Below are 20189 nucleotides of genomic sequence, written 5' to 3'. Positions count from 1 at the left end.
TATTAATGCAACAGAGTTAGTCAGTTTTTCAATGTCGTCGTCAGCCAGGTCAATCTGTCCGTGAACTCCCTGTCGGTTGCCTCCGTACACGCCAGTATTTGTTTTTTTTACTTTTAAGTTCTCCTGCACGAGAGTCAACAGCTGCCCATCAAATTTAAGTTTTTCTAGTCTGTAACTACACAAACGTACACTTTTACGGCGAGATTCGACACGAAACATGTCGCTTGTTTTCGGTAGATGTGTCCTGCGCATGCGCAGTAGGAGGAGATTCGCTGAAATCTCCGTTTCAATGTGGACGGAGATATTTTTAAAAATGCATAGTGTGGACGCCTATTGTTTTATGCAAAACTGGCGTTTTCAGAGTTATCCAGTCTAGTGTGGATGTAGCCTTCAAGGCTGGCCAGAAGGTGTGGAGTCTCCACTCCTCACCATCATAACTGCTCATCGTAAACAGCTCATCAAACTGCTCTTTCTAGATCATTGTTGTGCATATATCATCTAGAGCATTTTCTTTCAGAACACAAGTAATTCAACAACAATTCATTAACTATCAAGTGTTTTGAGGCAGTTTGATATTACAACACAATATTAATGCAAGGGTTCCCCTTTGTAATTTGTCCTCAAAGATGCTGAGGCAAGGTAATAATGAAATGTAAAACCAATGCACCAACCTGAAGTTAGACGGAGCTGTATGTGGCCTCAGGACTCCTTGAGTTTGACTGTGATTTTGTCTATACAGGGGATTTTTGTAATCCGCACAACTCTTCCAAAGATGAGCCCAGAGTGAATGAGTTTTCTCCTGAATCCTGTTGAAAAAGCAAACAATTACAACACAACTAAATACATGTCCCTTCAGTAAGAGCAAGTTGTTACAGTGAACCTACCAGTAAATACAAATTTTATTAAATTACCTCTGATATTGATCTGCAGCACGTTTGTTTTAGGGACGTCTTCAAAAATTCATTGGTAAAAATTAAAATATCCATAGAGCTCGGTTTACCATCTCAGCTGTGGTCATCATAGGCAAAAAAAAAATTCTAGTCCAAGTCAAAAATTTGAGATGAAGACCAACCAAAGGTAAACTAGAAGGGGTTCTTATTATTCTTTCACCCCCTCAGGTTTTACCCCAAAATAATGAAAGGTTAAATTTTATCTTCATCTCATGAATTCTTCCGTGTACTAGAAACTACTGCCACTAGAGGGAGCTAGGATTTTTTGAAAAAGCATAATTTGGTTGATAAACTATTGGTAGGCATAATTTCTCTCAATGCAGATGAGAGAAGAATTAGCTGGAACCAAACGTAGATTTATTCCACAGTTTTAAAAAAATATACAGAGTATGTTAAAAGCCATTTGATACAAACAGCTCAACCTCTGTCACCTTACCATTACAAAATTAAAAAGGCGGAGTTAGCTCATTTGTACAGTTTGCCAAACTCAGGGATAAAGTTTCCAATTTTGCACATTCTATGAAGTGGACCAACATGCATTTGCAATTGCACTGATTAGGTTAGGCTTTAGATTTCACATAATTTCAATTGCCTAATCACAAATCTGCAAATGAAGAGCAAAAATGTGACAAAGCTGCTGAACTGTAGGGTAACATAGCACAGCCTTATTATTACAGTTGAAAGTAAGCTTTTTAACAACATTTTGTATTTTCTATATGTTCCATTCTTTATTTTAAAGCAACCAAACTTTTTTTTTAATGTATTTGGTCACAGGATGTAACATAACTAATGAGGCTGACAATTAATACTGCCAGGTATGTCTAATTCCCTCTTAACGAGAGTGGCTTAGTAGACCATTTCAGTGGAGTTAATTGCATTGGTCTGTATGAAGTCATGTACAGGTCACACTGGGTAATGATGGTAGATTTCTTCCCTTTCCAGACTTCAGTGAAAACAACAAAATAATCTATAGCAAACCACATTTGTTTTATTAATGCACATTAATCAATCTCTTAGTAACTTAACTGATGGTACAACTTTATATATCCATGTTAGATTAGTGAAGTGCACAAAGAGTGTACTCCAAAAATCTTCACAAATGTTTGAACATAAAAAATCTGCAGAACTTAAATTTAAAAGTTTATGATTAATTTCATCCTAGATCAGCCAACAGAATGAAGAACAAGTGGGAATCTGACTTCTGTTTCTGCAGTCCTCATTGCCCAGAAAAGCAACTTAATTTGTTTGCCAGTCTCTAGCAGCCCAACTCCCTTAAATAATCTCTCTATTCTAATTTTTAAATTAAAATCCTTCACCAACTACCAGAGAGAGATGATAACATTTTCCAACTACAAAATTATCAATTGCCTATCTAAAATTCCAATCACCATTATTTAAATATCAAAGAAAAAAGTTCAATTTCACACCATCTGCCTACCAATGCAAAATTCATTATAGGACTATGCTGGTTTTAATAATTCCTTTTAATGTAATTGATTGTTTTATGGAAATTTTTGGATTATTTCTATGGAAAAATAATATCCAACTATTTTCTGCATTTGTTTTGCTGATTTGGTAAAATGATTGTTTTTACATCAGGAGTTTAAACCATAATGTCAGAGTTAAACACATAATTTAAACTGGAATTTAATGTTGTATCCATAAACATTGCATTGAAAGAGGATGAGACCTTTCAAAAACTGTCAGTCTCTTCAACATTTTGTATTGCAAGTCAACATCATGGGCAGCTGGAATGCAGTGTTGGGAAATGTATGGCCATGCACATTGATAGAAGGAATAAAAGCACTGACACATTTCTAAATAGGGAATGAATTCAGAAATAGGAGGTGCAAGTGATTTGGGAGTCCTTGTGCAGGATTTCCTAAAGGGTAACTTGCAGGTGAGTCAGTAGTAAGGAAGTCAAATGCATTTCATTTCCAGAGGACTGGAATATAAGAGCCAAGGTTGAGGCTTAATAAGGCAATAGTCAGGCCATATTTGGAGTATTGTGAGCAGTTTTCAGTCCCATACTGTGAAAGGTGGTGCTGGCATTGGAGAGTGTCCAAAGGAGGTTTATGAGAATGATCCTAAGAGTAAATGGATCTGGGCCTGTACTCACTGGAGTTTAGAGGAATTGGGGGGGGGGGGGGTGCCTTATTGAAATCAACTGAATATTGATAGTGCTAGATCGAGTGGACATGGAGAGGATGTTTCCAATAGTGATACAGTCCAGGACTGAAGAGCACAGCTCTTTAGTACACAGATGAGGAGGAATTTCTTTAGCCAGAGAGTGGTGAACCTGTGAACTTCATTGCTACAGAAAGCTGTGGAGGCCATGTCACTGGGTAAATTTAAAACAGAGGTTGATAGGTTCTTGGTCAATCGTACGTCAAAGTATCAGGCACATGCCAAAACCTACTGAGAAAAGTACACAGGTATACTTCACACTATGCTCCCACAGTTAATTGGCTACATTGCTGTACTTTTGTGAATTCAGATTGGAGAATTCAATTACAAGCCCCACTCACCTAATTCATATTAGCATCGAAAATGGAGAATCGCCCTTAGTATCTCAACAATCATACATTTGTTCTACACAACTATAGTGACCATAGTGTTATAGTGCTATTATACATAAGCCCTCTCCATCTGAAGATCAGCAGGACAAGTGCATGGCATAATAAAGAATGTTTAAGTTGCATGCTTTCTCGTTTTTTCCTGATCTGACAATGGGTCATTGACCTGAAACATTGTCTTTCTCTCTCCACAGATGAAGCCTGGCCCAAATCCTGTTGAGTATTCCCAGCAGTTTCTGTTTTTTTTTTAAAAAACTATCAGATATCTAACATATGCAAGCTTTCTTTTGCTCTTCAAGTTTTAAAATTCATCTTACCTCTGCTCTTTGCTCTCTTTACTGTTGTTGCAAATAAAGTTGCCAAATTGGCAGGAATAGACGTGATGATGAATGTGCACCAGAAATCTCTCATTGAACTCAAAGGCACACGGAAATTGTTCCATCAGCTGCCATACACAGTCAAAAAACTGATCAATTACTGGTGAAACCTCCCTGGGATCACCATCCAAGTGGCTGCATCTGGAAAGGGCAAGGTGAAGTCAGATTATTGGAAAACAAAATATTTAAAAAATTAGAAACATAGAAAACCTACAGCACAATACAGGCCCTTCAGTCCACAATGCTGTGGTGAACATGTACTTACTTTAGAAATTACCTAGGCTTACCCATAGCCCTCTATTTTTCTAAGCTCCATGTACCTATCCAGGAGTCTCTTAAAAGACCCAATCGTATCCGCCTCTACCACCACCACCGGCAGCCCATTCCACGCACTCACCACTCTGTGAAAAAAACATTTACCCCTGATATCTCCTCTGTACCTACTTCCAAGCACCTTAAAACTAAGCCCTCGCGTGCTAGCCATTTCAGCCCTGGGGGAAAGCCTCTGACTATCCACACGATCAATGCCTCTCATCATCTTATACACCTCTATCAGGTCACCTCTCTGATGCACCATCAATAACTCTCGGAGACAGGAAGTGAATGATAGGCTTTTATTAGCTGCAAACGTGACCACGACATCTTGGAGACTGAGGGAGGAGCAGTGCCTCCAATCACCTTTATCCAGGGGTCTGTGGGAGGAGCCACAGGAGCAGTCAGCAGAGGGGCGTGTCCAGACAGGTATACACATAGTTTACCACACTCTCATCCTCCGTCGCTCCAAGGAGAAAAGGCCGAGTTCTCTCAACCTATTCTCATAAGACGTGCTCCCCAATCCAGGCAAATTGCTCCATTACGATAGCTTATACCTGAATTCTCCATCAGGATTTGCTAGTTAGCCACTTCCTGTATGTTCAAAGTAAATTTATTATCAAAGTACATTTATGTCTTGATATACAATACTGTGATTCATTTTCTTGCATGCATACTCAATAAATCCAACAAACCTAATAGGGTCAATGAAAGACAGCACCCTAAAGGGCAGACAAACAACCAATGTGCAAAAGAAAACAAACTATGCAAATACAAAAGAAAAAAAAAAGAAAAGATAGATAGATAGATATATGCAATGAATATCAAAAACATGAGATGAAGAGCCCTTGGTAAATGAGTCCATAGGTTGTAGGAATAGTTCAGTGATGGGGCAAGTGAAGTTGAGTAAAGTTACCCCTCTGGTTCAGAAGCCTGATGGTTGAGAGGAAATAACTTCCTGAACCTGGTGATGTGGGTCCTGAAGCTCCTGTACTACCTGATGGCAGCAGCGAGAAGAGAGCATGGCCTGGGTGGTGGGTCCGTGATGATGGATGGTGCTTTCCTGTGACAATACTCCGTGCGGCTATGCTCAATGGTGGGGAGGGCTTTAGCCATATCCACTACTTTTTGTAGGATTTTCTCTTCAAGTGCCTTGATGTTTCTAGACCACGCTATGATGCAACCAGTCAATACACTCTACACCATACTTCTACAGAAGTTTATCAAGGTTTTAGACGTCATGCCAAATCCTTGCAAACTTCTAAGGAAGTAGAGGCACTGCCGTGCTTTCCAAATAATTGCACTTACGCACTGGGCCTAGGACAGCTCCTCTGAAATGATAACACCAAGGGATTTAAAGTTTCTGACCCTCTCCATCCTGATGCCCCAATGAGAAACTCATGGACCTCTGGTTACTTCCTCCGGAAGACAATAATCAGCTTCTTGGACGTGCTGACATTGAGCGAGACGTTGTTGTTGTGACACCACTCTGCCAGATTTTTAATCACTCTCCTATGTGTTGATTCATCACCACCTTCGATTCGGCCAACGACAGGGGTGGTGTCATCAGCAAAGTTAAGAATGGCATTGGAGCGGTGCTTAGCCACACAGTCGTAAGTATAAAGCGAGTAGAGCAGGGGGCTGAGCACATGGCCTTGTGGTGCACCTGTACCATGGAGATGTTGCTGCCAATCTGAACTGACACTTGCAGATCTTGATGAAGTTGAAGGAAGTCACCCGTTGAGGAGACTGACAGGTGGTATCAAGTCTTTGTAATCAATGCTCAGAGAAGTAGAGCCAGTCTAGTCTACAAGCAAAAGGCAAGGAATAAGTGACAAACAGCAAGAGAACAGAAATCATGGAAACCAGATGAATCATGAAGCAAATAGTTCAGGACACCAAGTTTTACACCATGAGCAGTATGCAAAGTTCAAAGTCAGTCTATTATCAACATACGACTCCAGGATTCAATTTCTTACAGGAGAGGAATTTCCTCTCCGATTCTATCCTTTTCCATGATAATGCTAAAGGTCAGGGAGCGGTGATCACTGTCCCCCAGATGCTCACCCACAGAGATCTGTGACCTGACCCGGTTCGTTACCTAATACTAGATCTAGTATGGCATTCCCCCTAGTCGGCCTGTCAACATACTGTGACAGGAATCCATCCTGGACACACTTAACAAACTCTGCCCCATCTAAACCCTTGGAACTAATCAAGTGCCAATCAATATTAGGGAAGTTAAAGTTACCCATGATAACAACACTGTTATTTCTGCACCTTTCCAAAATCTGCCTCCCAATCTGCTCCTCAGTATCTCTGCTGTTACCAGGGGGCCTAATTCCCCCAATAGAGTAACTGCTCCCTTCCTGCTCCTGACTTCCACCCATACTGACTCAAAAGAGGATCCTGCTACATTAACCACCCTTTCTGTAGCTGTAATAGTATCCCTGACCATTAATGCCACCCCTCCTCCCCCTTCCCCCTCCATCCCTTTTAAAGCACTGAAATCCAGGAATATTGAGAATCCATTCCTGCCCTGGTGCCAGCCAAGTCTCTGTAATGGCCACTACATCATAATTCCATGTATGTATCCAAGCTCTCAGTTCATCACCTTTGTTCCTGATGCTTCTTGCATTGAAGTACACACACTTTAGCCCTTCTACCTTACTACCTTTATACCCTTTATTCTGCTTCTCTTTCCTCAAAGCCTCTCTATATGTTAGATCTGGCTTTACTCCATGCACTTCTTTCACTGATAGAGTTCTTTGAGGAGGTGACCAGGCATATAGATGAGGGTAGTGCAGTGGATGTGATCTACATGGATTTTAGTAAGGCATTTGACAAGGTTCCACACGGTAGGCTTATTCAGAAAGTCAGAAGGCATGGGATCCAGGGAAGTTTGGCCAGGTGGATTCAGAATTGGCTTGCCTGCAGAAAGCGGAGGGTCATGGTGGAGGGAGTACATTCAGATTGGAGGGTTGTGACTAGTGGTGTCCCACAAGGATCTGTTCTGGGACCTCTACTTTTCGTGATTTTTATTAACAACCTGGATGTGGGGGTAGAAGGGTGGGTTGGCAAGTTTGCAGATGACACAAAGGTTGGTGGTGTTGTAGATAGTGTAGAGGATTGTCGAAGATTGCAGAGAGACATTGATAGGATGCAGAAGTGGGCTGAGCAGTGGCAGATGGAGTTCAACCCAGAGAAGTGTGAGGTAGTACACTTTGGAAGGGCAAACTCCAAGTTAGAGTACAAAGTAAATGGCAGGATACTTGGTAGTGTGGAGGAGCAGAGGGATCTGGGGGTACATGTCCACGGATCCCTGAAAGTTGACTCACAGGTAGATAGGGTAGATAAGAAAGCTTATGGGGTGTTAGCTTTCATAAGTCAAGGGATAGAGTTTAAGAGACGTGATGTAATGATGCAGCTCTATAAAACTCTAGTTAGGCCACACTTGGAGTACTGTGTCCAGTTCTGGTCGCCTCACTATAGGAAGGATGTGGAAGCATTGGAAAGGGTACAGAGGAGATTTACCAGGATGCTGCCTGGTTTAAAGAGTATGGAATATAATCAGAGATTAAGGGAGCTAGGGCTTTACTCTTTGGAGAGAAGAAGGATAAGAGGAGACATGATAGAGGTGTACAAGATATTAAGAGGAATAGACAGAGTGGACAGCCAGCGCCTCTTCCCCAGGGCACCACTGCTCAGTACAAGATGACATGGCTTTAAGTTAAGGGGAGGGAAGTTCAAGGGGGATATTAGAGGAAGGTTTTTCACTCAGAGAGTGGTTGGTGCGTGGAATGCACTGCCTGAGACAGTGGTGGAGGCAGACACACTGGTGAAGTTTAAGAGACTACTAGACAAGTATATGGAGGAATTTTAGGTGGGGGGTTATATGTGAGGCAGAGTTTGAGGGTCAGCACAACATTGTGGGCTGAAGGGCCTGTAATGGGCTGTACTATTCTATGTTCTATGAATTCACAGTAGAACAAAGAATTACAAAAGAATCAAAGCTTCAGCAAGGATCTGGACCCATTGCAATTTGCCTATCACCACAATAGATCAATGGCAGACACCATCTCAATGGCTCTCCGCATGGCTTTAGACCACTGGACAACACAAACACCTATGTCAGGATGCTGTTCATTGACTGTAGCTCAGCATTTAATACCATCATTCCCACAACCCTGATTGAGAAGTTTCAGACCCTGGGCCTCTGTACCTCCCTCTGCAATTGGATCCTTGACTTCCTAACTGGAAGACCAGTCTGTGCAGATTGGTGATAACATATCCTCCTCACTGACAATCAACACTGGCGCACCTCAGGGGTATGTGCTTAGCCCATTGCTCTACTCTCTGTATACACATGACTGTGTGGTCAGGCATAGCTCAAATACCATCTATAAATTTGCTGACAATACAACCATTGTTGGTAGAATCTCAGGTGGTGACGAGAGGGTGTACAGGAGTGAGATATGCCAACTAGTAGATTGGTGCTGCAGCAACAACCTGGCACTCAACGTCAGTAAGATGAAAGAGCTGATTGTGGGCTTCAGGAAGGGTAAGATGAAGGAACACATACCAATCCTCACAGAGGGATCAGAAGTGGAGAGAGTGAACAGTTTCAAGTTCCTGGGTGTCAAGATTTCTGAGGATCTAACCTGGTCCCAACATATCGATGTAGTTATAAAGAAGGAAAGACAGCAGCTATACTTCATTAGGAGTTTGAAGAGATTTGGCATGACAACAAACACACTCAAAAATTTCCATAGTTGTACCGTGGAGAGCATTCTGACAGGCTGCATCACTGTCTGGTATGGAGGGTCTACTGCACAAGACCAAAAGAAGCTGCAGAAGGTTGTAAATCTAATCAGCTCCATCTTGGGTGGTGGTGGCTGTCTCTCGGGTTCCGAGGAAGACTAAACATTGTGCAGTCATCTGTGGATACACATGTGGCCTAAGGTCGAAGCACACGTGCGGCTGCAGGTTGGACATGGAATGGCGGTTGTTGGAACAGGTGCATACACAGCTTTGTAGCGTCGTGCTGCTGCAAGGCGCTGATTTCCTTGGGGTGCATGGGAGGAGTAGCACCTGTAGATGGGGAGCTTTGTCACACTCCTTGGAGTGGCTCATCATCTATTGGTCCCCACCAATGCCCAGCTCTCACCTGTGGCTCCTCGTAGCTGTTTGCATGCGACAGCGGCCACATCCCGGGCAACGGCTTCGACAGGCCGGCTAAACCAGGTGAGGGTGGCCAACGGGTCTCATACCCTTGGTGAGATGGGAATTTGCTCATCCCAGCATGTGAGGACTGCTTCAGTGGATCAGGTGGAGGAAACCCCGGGGGTTCAATGGCTGAGAACTCATTGCAGCAGCACATTGTGGAGTGCGTAGGGCATGGCAGAGCACTTAAGAAGACGTGGCCATCCAATGCGGCCAAGGACGTTGCCAGATATAATGATTCTTCGTGCCACTGGATCCTGACTTCTGAGGCCGAGAGAGTGGGATCGTCTCTGTGCAAGGCTTTTCCACTTTAATATCTTTCACACATTGTTACATTGTGCAACATTCATCTCCCAACTTTCAATTCCATCTGGGTACTAACTTACAAAGAACCCAGGACATCTTCAGGGAGCGGTGTCTCAGAAAGGCAGCATCCAATATTAAGGACCTCCAGCATCCAGGGCATGTCCTTTTCTCACTGTTGCCATCAGATAGGAGGTACAGAAGCCTGAAGGCACACACTCAGCGATTCAGGAACAGCTTCTTCCCCTCTGCCATCCGATTCCTAAATGGACATTGAACCCTTGGACACTATCTCACTTTTTTAGATATATAGTATTTCTGTTTTTGCACATTTTTAAATCTATTCAATATACATATACTGTAATTGATTTACTTTATTTATTATTTTTTTCTCTCTGCTAGATTATGTATTGCATTGAACTGTTGCTGCTAAGTTAACAAATTTCACATCACATGCCAGTGATAATAAACCTGATTCTGAAAAACTACGCACAAAGACTGACCAACAACCAGTGTGAAAAAGAAAAACTGCAAATACAAAAAAAAACAACAAATAATAATAAATAAATACTCAGAACACGAGTTGTCAATTCCTTGAAAGTGAGTCCATAGGTTGTGGAATCACTTCAGTGTTAAGGTGAGTGAAGTTATTCACACTGTTCAAAAGCCTGATCGTTGAAGGGTAATAACTGTTCTTCAACCTGGTAGTGCAGGATCTAAGGCTCCTGTACCTCCTTCCCAATGGCGGAAGTGAGAAGAGAGCATGCCCTGGAAGGTGGGTGTCCTTGATGACGGATGCAAAGCACATCAAGCAGGAGGAAAGCTTTATAAAAGCAGACAAGGGCACTATTTCATTAACATGGCAAGTGAAGCATGGGATGGAGCTGCCTGTGACAAACAAGGAAACATCTCTAAAATAATATAGCTTACCAATGTCAAATTGTGAATTTCAACAAATATGCTCAAAAGCACGCAGTGCCACCTGCTGACACCAGTAAATGAACAGGAAATGCTTAAAAACTGCTCAGGGAAAAAAAAACATCTGAGAGGCAGACAGAGATGTTGATTTCATTGCAGCTGTTCCATCAATGGAAGAGAGCAACCAAATTATTATAAAATTGGAAAGCTCCTGGAAAAATCAACTTGAATGCAGTCAAAAACAATCCTGAGTTTGCAGCACCCGTCCTGGACCCACTAATTCACATTAGTCTAGGAAAATAAAATAGTACCAGAGATGGGAGTCAATAGGGTTATAGTAAAGGTAACCCCAAAAACACACACACACAATGAATGTAATGACTGGAATGGTACCACAGTTTTATCTGTGCCACGTAAGGCAAAGTGCAAGTTCACAGTCCAGTATATATCAAAGACAATTGATACCATTCGTAGAAATAATCTAGTCCAGTTTTGGAAATAGAGGATGCAGTTACCAGATAAACAACAGAACAAAGTGCTTTTTGGCAATGGTAAATCTACATAGACCTACAGGCTCTAAGAAAGCTTTAGACTATATTCATAAATTCAGAGCAACACACACAAAATGCTGGAGGAACTCATCAGGTCAGGCAGCATATATGGAAATGAATAAACAGTTGATGTTTTGGGCCAAGACCCTTCATCAGGACTGGAAAGAAAAGGGGGAAAGATGGCAGAATAAGAACAGGAGGCAGGAGGAATTGACAACAAGCTAGAAGGGGACTGGTGAAGCCAGTTTGGGGGGGTGGGGGGGGGAATGAAGTAAGAAGCTGGAAATTGATAGATGGAAAAGGTAAAGGGCTGCAGAAGAAGGAATGTGACAGGAGAAGAGAGTGAACTATGGGAGAAAGGGAGGGAGGAGGTGCACCAAAACAAGGGGATAAGTAGGTGAGGAGAAGTAGTAAGAGGCAAGAGTGGGGAATTGAAGAAGGCGGAAGAGGGAGGGGGGAAAATTAATGAAGTTGGAGAAAACGATGTTCATGCCATCAGGTTGGAGGCTACCCAGACAACTATGACGTGTTGTTGAACCTGAGAGAGGCCTCATCTGGCAAAAGAGGAGGCATGGACCAACGTGTTGGAATGGGAATGGGGATAGGCATTAAGATGGTTGACCACTGGGAAATCCTGTTTTTTGCAACAAAGCAGTCCCCCAATCTACCTCGAGTGTCAGCAATATAGAAGAGGCTCCATTCAGAGCACTGGATACAATGGATGACCTCAACAGATTCACAAGTGAAGTGTTGCCTCACCTGGAAGGACTGTTTGGACCCTGAATGGAGGTGAGGGATGAGGTGAATCGGCAGGTGTAGTATTGCTGACACTTACAGGGATACGTGCCAATAGGGAGATGAATAGAGAGGGATGAATGGATAAGGGAATCGCAGAAGGAGTGATCCCTGCAGAAAGTGGAGAGCGAGGTGGGGGTGGGGTTAAGTCATGTTTGGTGCTGGGTCCCTTTGAAGATGCAGAGGTTGTGGAGAATGACGTTTTGGATGTGGAAGTTCATGAAGTAGCAGGTGAGGACAAGAGGAATTCTGCCTCTATTAAGCCAGTGAGAAGATGGAGTGAGGTTGAATGAACAGAAAATGGAGGAGGTGTGGGTAGCATAAGTGGAGGAGGAAGGGAAACCCCATTCTTTGAAAAATGAGGACATCTCTGATGACTCATTTTTACAGGAGACATTGTGAGATGTACATAGTCAAGATAGCCATGGAAATCAGTAGTTTATAAAAGATATCAGTTGACTGGTTGACTCCAGAGATGGAGACTGCAAGATCAAGACAGGGGAGAGAGGTATCAGAAATGGACCAACTGAATTTAACAGCAAGGCTGAACTTGGAGGCGAAGTTGATCAAATTGTCGAGCTCACCAATGCAGTCGTAAATGTAGAGCAGAAACAGTTGGGAGCATTACCAGGGAAGGCTTGGAACATGGACTGTTCCGCGTAGCCAATGAAAAGGCAGGCACAGCTGGGGCCCATGCAGGTACCGATGGCCACACCTCGAGTTTCAGGAAAATTGGCAGAGCTGAAAGAGAAATTGTTGAGGGTGAGGCGTGGGGACCATTCTGCCAAGTTGGGCAGAGTGGTCATGGAGGAGAATGTTATATTTTGCAACTCCAGAACATAAAACTAATCAAAAGAAAGACACAGGGAGACAGGGACAAACATGTACTCCTTGTTTTCACTGTTGGTGAAGCGTGCACGTATGACATGGTGGCATAATGACATATGACATTCTTTTACATAAAACCCAGTGAATTATGTAAACAACAAAGAATGCTTAATCAAACAATACATCTACAACGTTACTCAAATATTACTGAAACATTAAATTCACAACACTCCTCCCTGTTCAGCTATAAATTATATCGATTTGTATATCTATTCAGCATACTTTAGTTACTATGTAGACATCCACAGCAGAGTAAATTTTAAATTGTCCTATTCAGACCTAAAGATTTAATCACTGTGGAGGATTTCTTACTCTTGTGGGATAATGTTTTCCAGACATGGGGGTCACTCTACTAGGCAGGGAAGACTAATGGCTAGGAAACAATCTCAGTCTTGGGCTTCTTCCGTGGTGGTTGTAGGAGTTGACTCTGGGACTGCAGGAAGTGGTTCTGACAGCTCTGATCACCTTTCTTCTCCAACAATTGACTCTACTCTCCTCAAATGATCAACGTGTTGTCTCCAGATAATATCAGATGCAATCTCCATTGTGCAATGGCGTGGTCCAGTTCTGTCCTTAATCTTTCCAAGTACCCATTTTTGATCACCTCTGTAGTCCCTCGCCAGGATTGTTTCACTCCTCGATGAGCATCAAACCTCCTTGTCTGAGGAGCCCTCAAACTGTCTCAGCTGTTCGTCCTGTATAGTCCTTCTGAGATTGTTTGAGGAGATTCAAGCACGAGTAAGAGATGATACAGGAACAGCACTGCTGGTGAGTTGTTGGGTGTGGCGTGTGCTGCACTGCAATATGCAAGGAGGAAATTGCTGAGCTTCTGATTCAGTGTCAGTGTGGTGTGTTCTGCTGACGTTGTTCTTTAGGCTCATTTGTAGCTGTGTGGCGTGGGGCAGATGTAATGTGTCTTAGTCCATTCATTTGCAGGGCTGACCAAAATAGTTCCACAGCAAACTGTGGTCCATTGTCACTGAGTGTTCTGGAACACCAGCCCTTGAGAAGAGGCTTCAACAGTGTGCAAGGCTGCAGTGGAGGCCACTGGGAACTCTTCTGGCCACTTTGTAGCAGCATCCATTACCACCAAGATATTTGTGCCCATGAATGGTCTGGAAAAATCCACATGAATCCTCTGCCAGCAATGCAGTCTATTCTCAGGGAATTCTTGACATCTTCTGGGTGTATTGGCATCCCAAGCAGTGCATAGCAAGCTGTTCAATCTACATCAGGGAGTATACATCAAGAGGAGAGTCCTCTGTCATATATTTTACAAGTATTTCCTTTTCCAGGGTAAACGGGACAATCCATCAGCATTTTCATGATTGGCTGTCCTCTTGAATTCAATCATGTAATTGTGTCCTCCTAGAAACAGATCCCATCTCTGAATTCATGCTGCTGCTGTTAATGGAACACCCTTCTCCGGAATGAAAATGAACACCAGTGTTTGATGTATTGGGTAAAACATTTTACACCCCAAGCCAGACTCTAGGCTTCATTGTCAATCTGTGCGTAATTTTTCTCTGCAGCATTAAGGGAACATGATGCAAAGGCAATGGGGCGCTCACTTCCACCACTCAAAACACGTGACATGACTGAACCTGTACCTTAATCTGAGGCATCGCAGATGAGGCATCATCACTGGATGATGTGGATCACAATGTGTCAATACAGTGTCTGATGTCACCATTTCCCTTATCATTTGAAAACTATCTACACTGCTTTGTCCATTGGCATTTCTTCTCAAACTGCAGTATAAATTCAAGGGCTGGAGCACATTAGCCCGTCTTGGCAGGAACCTGTTACTGTAGTTGACAAATCCAGGGCTTCTGACCAGGGAAAAACCTGAACAATTTTGTGGGGGGTACACTCATCCACGGCTGTTTTAATGAAGTCTGTAATGACCTTGGTGTAGTCACTCAGGACCCCAGATGAGTTCTTGAACATGCCCCAGTCCACTGACTCAAGGCAATCTCGTCACTGTTCCTCAACCTACCACAACCATCGTCTTGATTGTCTTGATCTCTGGAGCCGTGCTCTTTAGGCTCTGTCTGTATGCAGGTAGCAGGAGTACAGACAAATGGTCCGACTTGCCAAAATGTGGTCTCGGAAAGGAACGATAGGCATTCCTTATCGTAGTGTAGCAGTGGCCTAGTGTTTTGGGACTGCTAGTGCAATAGGTTATGTGCTTGTCATAATAGGGCAGGGCTTTCTTCAAACAAGTCTGATCAAAGTTGCAAACTATAATTTGAAATGCCTTGGGACAAGCTGTTTCTTGAGATCCACCTCACGTGCCTCTGATACAGCAGCCAATATTACTCAGATATTACTGAAATATCATATATACAACAGGGAAGCGGTCAGGTCTGTTGTTGAGAAGCAAGTGGAGAGATTTAATGCTGTTTTGATGGTGAATAGAAGTATATAGGAACAAGACATCCACGGTGAAAATGAGGTGATCAGGGCCAGGGAATTGAAGGTTGTTAAGGAGATCAAGAGTATGTGAAGTATTGCAGATGTAGGTGGGAAGGGACTGAACGACGAGGGATAAAATGGAGTCAATGTATTCATAGCTTCATGAGCATTCTGTGGTCAGTGGAATTCCTCTCCACATAATGGGCACCATCAAAAGCTCTGATCCTAACCTTACATGCAGTGTTGCTCAAAGTGGAGTCAGTTTTGAAGAAAAAAGTAGGGATACATCAGACGTGGTATCTGCATTTCTCTTTGATGTCACCATGAATCAGATCATAAATAGGACACCATAAGACCACAAGAATTAGGCCATTTGGCCCAACGAGACTGCTCCACCATTCCATCATGGTTGATTTATTGACTCTCTCATTCAGCTGCCTTCTTCCCGTGACCTTTGACACTTCTTATCTATTGCAGATCTTGATTTTGCATGTGACCTTTCACACCAATATTGAGCAATTCCATTAAATATACCCCACAGAAAACCAGTACTGATAAAGAATAACATTCTTGTATACATGAAAATATTCATATAATTGGGCAGCATCACCAGTCAGGACGATTAGAACAGGTGGGACATCAAGAATAGAAATAATAAAACGAGGAACATCCTCAGGACATTAAACATATGTTGATATAATAAAATGTTAAAACCGAGTAGTAGCGAATGCTAAAGATGCACTGGGAAAGCTGTACAGTATCATCAGCTCCTGACAAAATAAACATCCACACACTCTCTCCCTAATCACAGGAGATTTCAATCATGTTAACCTGCAGAATATTTTACACAAACTCCACCAATATGTCAGCATGACCACTAGGTGGCAGGAACAAACAGACTGGATCACGATTATACAGACAGATACAGTACTTACAAAGCCACCCCATACCCTCAATTTGGCTTCTTTGATCACTTTCTCATAATGTTAATCCCAGTATACTGACTACCACTGAAAATGGAGAAACCAGTCAAGAGGACCATCACTGTATGGCCTAATGAGGCAATCTCTATGCTTCAGGACTGTATTGAACCAGATGTTCAAGAAGGCTGCCACAAATAAAGACATGGACCTCGAGGAATATGCCTCATCTGTTACTGGCTACATCTGTAAGTGTGTTGACAATGATGGTACCCCAAGACAGCCAACTCACGGTCCAACCAAGATCCCTGGCAGAATGAGAGGTTTGCTCCCTACCAAAAGCCCAGAACAATGCCTTCAAGTCTAGTGACAGAACAGCTCTCAGAGCAGTCGCCTCACCTTGGGCATCAAGAGGGAAAAGACTGCCTACGCACAAAAATTTCAGGAACACCTGTCCAATATGCATGCTTCAAGGAATGCAACTCACATACTAGCCCTTTCAAGTGAAAACCCACTGTTTTAAACAGCAGCAGATGTGAGAAGGACTCTGTAGAGAGTCAACCACCATAAGGCCACTGGGTTAGATAACTTCCCAGGTGCAGTACTCAGGGAGTGTGCACACCAGCTCACTGATGTCTTCACCGACATCTTCGAGACATCATTCCTCCAGGCTGCTGTCCCCACATGCTTCAAATCAGCCACCATCATCCCAGTACCAAAGAACCCTACACCTTCAGAACTGAACGACTACTGCCCAGTGGCACTGATGCCAATCATGAAGTGCTTTGAATGGCTGGCAATAGCACACATCAAAACTCCATTCCTATCACACTGGACACTCACCAATATGCTTACCAGCAGAACCACCCTACGATAGATGCCATAGTATCTGTCATGCACCTGGCCCAGACACACCTAGAAAACAAGGACACTCAAGCTGTTTCTGGATTTCAGTTCAGCATTCAACACCATTGCCCCACAGACTTTGGAGAACAAATTCCAACTCCTTGGTCTGAATATACCACTGTGCAACTAGGTGTTGGACTTCTTAACCAACAGACTTCAGATAGTCAGAATGCACAACCGCTCCTCCCTCCCCATCATCTTCAGCATGGGTGCCTCCAACATTTTTGTGCTGAGCCCATTGCTGTACGCTGTGCTCACACATGCCTGCATGGCCAAACACCCAAGAAATCACGTTGTCAAGTTCGCCAATGACATGACCGTGGTGGGCCTCATCACCAACAACTGGCTAGAGAGAGGAGGTGGAAGAGCTTACGGACTAGTAGCAGGGAATCTCTTCGTCAGTGTCAACAAGACAAATAAGATGGTTATCAGCTTCGGGAGAACTCACAACTCTCCTAACATCGGCGGCACAGCATTGGAAGCTGCACGTAGTTTCAGAGTCCTGGGAGTGCACATCTTACACACGGCCCTAGAACACAGAAGGCTCACCAATGCCTGTACTTTCTGATGAGGCTTAAGCAAGCTGGACCATGAGCATCAAATGATCTTCTATAGATGCAGTGTAGAGAGCATGCTGCATCACTGCATGGTACGGATAGTGCACTCCAGCGGAGCGGAAAGCTTTACAACTAGTAGTCAGATCTGCCCAACACAACACTGGCACCAGCCTATGCACCATCAAGGACACATATACAGAAAGGTCCCGGAAAATGGCCAGCAATATCATGGAGTATCCCACTACCCAGTTTGTGCACTTTGTCCTCAATTCCATCAGGGAGGTAGCTATGTAGCATCACACTAGAACCACTAGACTCAAAAAGTTACTTTCCCCAAGCAGTAAGGCTGAATAACACTTCCACCTACTAACCCACCACTCTACATCTTCCACCATCACTACTTTATGATTTCCTGTCAGTTCCTTTATGTACAGACAACTCCTGTACTTAGTGCCACTTTATGTAAGTACATATAATCAATATATGTGCAAGTTATTTTAATAATTTATATTTATTGTGTTTTTTTAATTATTTTGTTCTGCTTTATACTTGTGCACTGGAAATGACATTAAGCAATCTTGAATCAGAACTGCTTACTTCCAACAGTCCCCTGCAGTGCAAAATACTGGTGAATCAATGTGTTGCATTACCTTTAGGCCTTGATAATAATCACAAACATTTTTTTAAAAGCTGTACATGCTGGAAATCTGATATAGACTCAGGGCCCACTTTATCAGTTACACATGTGTGGCGAACTACATATACCTGTCTGGACACCCCCCCCCCCCCCCACTGACTGCTCCTGTGGCTCCTCCCACTGACCCCGGTATAAAGGCAATTGGAGGCACAGCCCTGGCCTCAGTCTCCAGGATGTAGTATGGTGGTCACTTGCTGCTTGTTCTTTCTTCCAGCCAATAAAAGCCTATATCTCGCCTCACGTCTCTGAGAGTTATTGATGGTGCATCAACATGTACACCTACTCGTTAATGCAAATATTCAATCAGCCAATCATGTAGCAGCAACTCAATGTACAAAAGCATGTAGACATGGTCAAGAGGTTCAGTTGGTTTTCAAAATGGGGAAGAAATGTGATCTAAGTAGCTTTGTCCGTGGGATGTTTATTGGTGCCAGACAGGGCGATTTGAGTATTTCAGAAAATCTTGGGATTTTCATGCACAACAGTCATGAGTATACAGAGCACGGTGTAAAAAAACAAAAAGAAAAAAATCCACTGAGCAGTACGAGGTCGAAAATGCCACATTAATGAGAGAAGTCAGAGGAGAATGCCCAGACTGGTTCAAGCTGACAGGAAGGCAACAGTACCTCAAATAACCAACCATTACCAAAATGGCATGCAGAAGAGCATCTCTGAATACACAACACATTGAATCTTGAAGTGAATGGGCTACACTGGCAGAAAACCACAGGAATACACTCAGTGGCCATTCTATTAGATACAGGTGGTACCTAAAGTTGCAACTGACTGTAGTTTGCAGAAAATTAATTGAACATCTTTAGAACTATTCTTTAAGGTAGTGAAATCTTGTTTTAAAATATGATGTATTAATGAAACGTGTTTTCCTGTCTTTCTAGATTTCCTTTTCCCTGGCAAAAAAAATTGAAAATTGTTTATGATGCAATAGTACAAGGTCAGTCAAAACTAGAATCAAAGGTAAACATGGTATGCACTGTTTGCTCAGCGAACAAGGTTGACCTGAGGAGTGACACAGAGCATTTAACTAATAATACAAACCTTGTAACCAATAATAATGCTCCAGGAATTTTCCATTTCTCCATAGGAAAAATACGTTAAACCTTTTTAACTATTTCTATAAACCATTCAGTGCATTAGCCCAATAATGGTGCAACAATAGGAAGTCTCGATGAAAAAAGCCACTCAACTATCAGTAAACTGCAATCTGTTCTCAATTGCAAGGTTTAATTTCAGAAATTTCCCATTAATATTCCTCAAAATATGCTAGCTATATCAGGTTAATAAGCATACATAAACCATGCTTTATCAAATCTAGGAAACATTTAACAGGATTTTATGTCAACAAACACATATACAGAGCAAAATATTTAACCTCAGTCTGTAAACACCAAAATGTTTACATCATCACATCCTAACACGTTTTACCTAAATACCTAAATACCTTTTTTTTATATTTACCAAGATTGTAAAAGTTGCTGGGCATGTTTATATTTTGACTTTACGAATCTATGTTTACATCTCTGCTCCCAGACTGCTATTGTACTGCTTGACTTTTTATATGCCTGCTGCCTTTTATGCATTAGTAATTGATAATGGCTAGTGCACTTAAATTCGTGAGCTGGAATGTAAAGGGATTGAATCACCCTGTTAAAAGGAGGAAGGTATTCTCACATATCAAACAACTCAAAGCTGACATTGCTTTCCTTCAAGAAACTCATATTCGTTGTTTTGATAACTCCCGGCTTCTGTCAAAGTGGGCGGGTCAGCATTTTCATTCATC

The 20189-nt window shown here is 42.6% G+C and overlaps 1 protein-coding gene across 2 annotated transcripts in view; it reads right to left on the bottom strand.

Annotated features, from left to right (window-relative positions):
* The window catches only part of mtmr7b (myotubularin related protein 7b), a 112394-nt gene that overhangs the window by 15485 nt on the left and 76720 nt on the right, over window positions 1-20189 (bottom strand). For both annotated transcript variants that reach the window (XM_073064586.1, XM_073064588.1), the window contains 2 exons: window positions 3844-4044; window positions 672-806 (listed from right to left, as the gene is read on the bottom strand). In XM_073064586.1, the coding sequence (XP_072920687.1) occupies window positions 672-806; window positions 3844-4044 (336 nt within the window). The remainder of the gene's footprint in view (window positions 1-671; window positions 807-3843; window positions 4045-20189) is intronic.

Source organism: Hemitrygon akajei, chromosome 13, assembly GCF_048418815.1.
Source record: "Hemitrygon akajei chromosome 13, sHemAka1.3, whole genome shotgun sequence".
Classification (NCBI taxonomy): Eukaryota; Metazoa; Chordata; class Chondrichthyes; order Myliobatiformes; family Dasyatidae; genus Hemitrygon; species Hemitrygon akajei.
Note: the sequence above shows the minus strand (reverse complement) of the source record. Positions and strands in the feature narration are given on the sequence as shown.